At 32.9% G+C, this 5727-nt stretch overlaps 1 protein-coding gene across 1 annotated transcript; it reads left to right on the top strand.

Annotated features, from left to right (window-relative positions):
- Positions 1–3478: 3478 nt before the first annotated feature.
- On the top strand, positions 3479–3634 carry LOC139011709 (large ribosomal subunit protein eL39-like). The gene has a single exon (XM_070417205.1). It carries the CDS (start codon positions 3479–3481, stop codon positions 3632–3634), a length of 156 nt encoding a protein of 51 aa, XP_070273306.1.
- The last annotated feature ends 2093 nt before the right edge of the window (positions 3635–5727 follow it).

Below are 5727 nucleotides of genomic sequence, written 5' to 3' on the forward strand. Positions count from 1 at the left end.
TTTGTTTGTTTGTTTTTTAGTGCCAAATAAAACACACTTAAAGGAGGCAAAAGATAAAGGGGATGCTGTTCTGATATTTACATAAAAAGATGGTTTTACCCTGTCTTTTTTTTATCATGCTGCTAGTAATGAAAGTTATGTAATAAGAATACATAACTTGCTAATTGTTACTTGTATTTCAACTACTTCAATAAAAAAATATTCTTTACCTAGAAATAAAAAACAAGAGAACATTTTCAAATTATGTGAAAGGCAATACGTCAAATTTATTAAATTTGAGAATCAATAAGAAATAAAATAAAATAATTGTATAATTTTAAGAAATCCAAGCTGAACACATACTTGCAGAATACGTTTTTTACCTATTGAACACTAGAGTAAAATCTATGTAACTCTAACAAGACCATGTGTATTTGCTTTTGAATTACTGTCTGATCAACTTGGTATTTTTGATGTTAATTAGTTTGCACCAACATTTACCCTATTCGGCCTTAAACAAAACAGAAGACTCATGAGGATGGAACGCAACTTTTGCAAATGTTAAAGGAATAAAACCTCCGCAAGTTGTTTTACATAAGCATCATAGACTGTATCCCAAAAGGCATTGTTTGAAACGAAGAAAAAGTTTGTTATTCAAATCAAAATGAATAGCATGCAGTACCTTTGGGAGAGCAAAACATATTGCGTTATAATTCTTCTCATATGCCCTAGATTTTCATATGAAAAGGCAATGGAGCTTTCATAGGTCAGCTGCTCTTTTGGATCACCACATAATATTGCTATTTATAATATGATATATTTACTTCACAGATCAAAGAGGTTAATTACCTGATGAAATTTAGCACAGACTATAAAGGAGATAGAAGGTCAGGTCTTAAAAGTTCCAGAACAAAGTCCTTTTAATTAAATTATATATTTTCCTTTCTCAATAGAAGCTGCTCCATATAAGTACACGAAGATAATCATCTCCTAAAACTGTTATGTGCTTGCAATTAGTTTCCTGTAAATACACTGTTTTCTTAAAGGTCACATAAATTCCAAGTAAAAATTGTTTAAGTTTTATAAAAAATGTAGCTCAGCCTTCATTATCTCAAAATAAAGAACAAGAACCAGACTACAATTAGAAGTTATTTTCATTAGCCAGGGGAAAAATAAAGTTTTTCTTGTCTACACAGAAGTGATCTCAATATAGGATTAATTCGGTGACTAACATCTGTATTAAACAATGCTATAATATTGATATGGGTTTTAAATGCTTATTTCTTTTTAGAAAATACAGCTTACAAGAGCTACTGTTTTATAGGTATATTTTGTAATCATATCAGTAGCTGTTATTAACCATTTAGTAAAATTTAATTGAAGATATTTGTCATCAAATTTTGAGTCATGAAATTTAGGAATCTTAGAAAAAGCAGCACTTGAAAAGATTGTAAATCATCTGTGCATGGTTTAAGGGACATATACTTATTATGACCTTTGCATGAATATCATATTTAAACCTTGTCTTCCCAATGTATCCATTGAAAAGAGAAAATGACTTCTACCAAATTAAAGACCTTCTATACCAATATAAGTGGCCGAAGAGACTCTTAATTTAAATAAAATTAATTTTTTAAAACCTTCATCAATCACTTTCATATTATATGTGATTAAAAAAAAACCTGATGTGTAGAATTGACCATTTATCCATTCATTAGTTAAGAAAATTAAGGTTTAAGGTAAGACCTAAAACAAATTGTACTGATCACTTCAAGTTTTATTTACTCCAGGAAGATAAGTCTAAAATAACAAAAATAACTCACCTACCAAAAGCACCAGTTTCCATGTCTGAACTTTTCTGAAAACTGTGTTGGTCATCCATGCTTTCTACAAGATTCTCCAGTCATTTTGCCCACCAATCCAAAGCTATGTTTTTTCTGTTAAGCTCTGCCCAAATCAAACTAGTTTCTTACATTGCAAGGTCTACCTTAAAATTAGCCATTCTAGTTTCTAAGCCCCTGTAAATGTTCTTTCCTAACCACACACCCCATTTGAGATGTTTCCAAAGTGTCAAATCGTTTTTGAAGTAGAGAGTTCATTAATTTAATTTCACATGAATTACAGATTTTTTGAGATGACGTATGGAGACTTTGATTTACTCCAATTCTTATTTGCTACTAAATAGCTGAACCAACTCAGTGCAGTTCGACAAATTTTATAACTATCTTTATTTGGCAGACAGTGCTACTAATAATTTTTATTTAAAAAATGTTTCTGATTTTATTCTCCAATTACTGAGTGTGTCACAAGAATAAATAAAATTTTATGTATTCTGGTTTATTCTCTACTAGCATCTTTCATTGATTCTGTGGAAGATTTTGTACGAAACTGAAATTATATGTTCCTTGAATAATTTTATAGAACTCAACAGGAAATAGGTCTAAGCTTGTTTCCTCTGTGGGAAGACTCTTACTTGTAATTCAGGTATGCTGGTGGTTAGAGGGAACATGTAGGTTCTATTTATTTGTGCATTATGTTTTGGAAATTGCATTTTTTCCTAGGAACTTATACACATTCTTAAATCTATTAGAATAATGTATTCATATCATTTTTATATATTTCATATACTCACTTATAAACATAATAACCTGTTTTCCCCTGAATTTCAAATCAAATTCTAGAGATTATGTGATTTCATTCCAACCAGTGTACATGGATGAAAAAATTGGACATTTACTATTTCTAAACACAATGCCATTGATATAGACCAAATTAAGAATAATTTTTAATATCTTATAATATCTGCTTTATATTTATGTTTCATTTACTTGTATTTTAAGTAAACTCAGGCTTTTTGTAGTCTATAACCAAGAACCATAAAATAAATATTTGGTTAATTCTAGTAAAAAAAAGACCCTCTAAAATAATATGGTAGTGATAGTAAAAATCATCATATCTTTTACATAGAGGTACATTTCCTCATTAATTTGAATATAGGAACATTTCTTATAACAATAAAACTTCAAAATCCAGACACTTAAATGTACTTAACAAGTGCACTTCTGTCTCTTAGCATAGTCTACGGTAAGGGGACAGTCAGGTTGCACTCCATGAGGCTCTCCAGAGACTCGTTTCTTTATTCTTAATTCCCTGTGCTCCCCCAAGGTCCTTCCTCCTCTGCTTGATAGAAGCTCGCTCACTAGCCCAACTTTTGTTCTCTTTCTGAATAAAGAAAGAAGGAAGCCCAGGCTTCATGGCTCAGTGGTTGAGCATAGACCTGTGAGCCAGGAGGTCCTGGTTAGATTCCCAGCCGGGCCATATGCAGGAGCAGCCAATCAGTGGTTCTCTCTCATCATTGATGTTTCTATCTCTCCCTCCCTTCCTCTCTGAAATCAATAAAATGTATTTTTTTAAAAAAGAAGGAAAGTAGGACGGTTGACGGTTGACGGTGGACTCCTGCAAGCGGCGGGCTGGTGCGTGCGGTTGACTTTCCTTCCCTATGTCTTCTCACAAGACTTTCAGGATCAAGAGGTTCCTGGCCAAGAAACAGAAGCAGAACCGGCCCATTCCCCAGTGGATTTGGATGAAAACGGGGAACCGAATCCGGTACAACGCCAAGTGGAGGTACTGGAGACGAACCAAGCTGGGCCTGTGAGGAAGCGCCGCGTCTCGCTGCTTGCGTCCCGCATCCACACGTTCCTGAAAAGGTCGCTACTATCTGGACAGTTGGACGTGTTGGGGGGGAATTGTTGGAAGAATGAGATTTTTCTCTCTGTGAATATTTTCCTGCACTCAGAGGTCAGTTTGGTAATAAATATGTGAGACCCCCCGCCCCCCAAAAGAAGAAGGAAAGTAGAAGATAAACATTTTGATTTTTAAAATATGTGACCCTAAGCTGCTTCTACCATTGGCTTGAATTTATTCACATAGACTCATCTAGCAGTAAGACAGGTTGGGGAGGGGAGCTTCTAGCTTTGCACAGAGTCCTATGGTCATGTGGAGTGAGGGGGAAACGAAAGATCTGTCATAGGAGAAACCCAGTAGGCTTAAAAACAGAAATAATCAATGTGATTTCTAGAGCAGTGGGGTATTAGGGAGTGAATGGATAGTGAAAGGAACTCTTGATTTTCATAATTAAACTGTCCTATGTTTTTATTTAAAAATCACATGTCGTAGTATTTTGATCATATTTTTAAACACAAAATAATACATAGCATTAGGAAACATTAGGGGGAAAAATCAAAGGAGAATAAGCAAAGGCAGAGAGTCAAGGAAAAACATGTACATTTACAAATATGTAGTGTTGTAGGAGTTTCTGATACCAAAAATTGGCAACTAGAACTTTGTATAGTTTTTGGACAAAGAAGCACAGAGTTCCCTAATTTTTCTGAGGTTATTAAAATAGAAGTTCTCTCTTTTCTTCAGCAGCTACAGCATGGCCACTTAACATTTTTTTAATCTTAAAGAATGATAAGGTAAATAAAAAGAAGCTTTAACAATTCAGTGTTATATCCCTAGTCACAAAATAAAATTTACAGTGGGGGATAAGCTTAGAAGTTGTGTTATGTTGGGCACATGATTATATGCATGGTGTGTGTGCGTGCATGCGTGTGTGTGTGTGTGTGTGTGTGTGTGTGTGTGTGTAGGTAGGTAGGTAGGTAGTTGGAGGAGGTGAGGGCCTGGAACCTCCTCTAAGTAACAGAACTTCAAGTTTGTCTTTTGTTTTCTTAAAATAAGTTACCATTATTAAATAACTTCCTCTTATTAGTGTTAGGTACATTGTCTATTTCAAGTCTTAAATACTAATATGAAATTTCAAAAGAAAATGACAAAGTAGACAACATAGGTTTATGCTTTTGGAATCATGACATTTTTCAATTCTAATACTACATGGCATCCACAGATGAAGAATTACACAAGTAAAGAGCTGGGAGGACATGCACAGTCTGTATATTTCATAGATCCCAACATTTTTGATTTAGGGATGAGTCACTGAGATTCAAATTACATATCTTATTCAAGATCATTGGGCTAATTTTTGATGGATCTGTAAGTAATCCCGCAAGTCTTAACTATGAGTGAGAATTATGAGAATCGGGTGATTAAATTTCAATCAGATATGATTGACAAGCTAACTGTCACACACATCTACTGTCTCAATGAAGATAACTTTAAAAAGTTACTCATGAAAAAAGTTAGTTTAAAAAAGATGAATTTTTTATTCAATATAAAAAGGTAGTTCAAGAAATATATTCTTACTCCAACATGTGTATTCAGATTCTATAATTAATTTAAATGTGTAATCCAAATTCAGTATCTATTTTTATTGCTGAAATAAATCTTTTCAAACATTCATTATGGAGGCATTACATTGGAATAAAGCATTTTCTTAAAACCATAATTTTAACAATTATAGACTTATAAATATGTAACTGGGCATATTATCATATTTAAATATATTTTTAAAGTTGATATCCATAGTATGTAAGAACTGGTTTTCATACAAAAAGTACATGTACAATAAATATAATATTCACAACTACATTAAAACCATATATGTTTCATTAAATTTTACTGCTAATATTAAAATAATTGACCATGTATATTCTATAAAATACTCTTATTAACTTTGAGAAAGTCTCCAGAAATGTATTCGTCATGTGTCTTCTTCTGTTGAACACAAACATTGCTTACGTTACTCATAAGAGAATTCTGAAACCAGGACTTCAAATATATTTCTAGACCTAT

This window comes from Myotis yumanensis, unplaced genomic scaffold, assembly GCF_028538775.1.
Source record: "Myotis yumanensis isolate MYYU_CA2020_CCGP unplaced genomic scaffold, mMyoYum1.0.hap1 SCAF_5, whole genome shotgun sequence".
NCBI lineage: Eukaryota > Metazoa > Chordata > Mammalia > Chiroptera > Vespertilionidae > Myotis > Myotis yumanensis.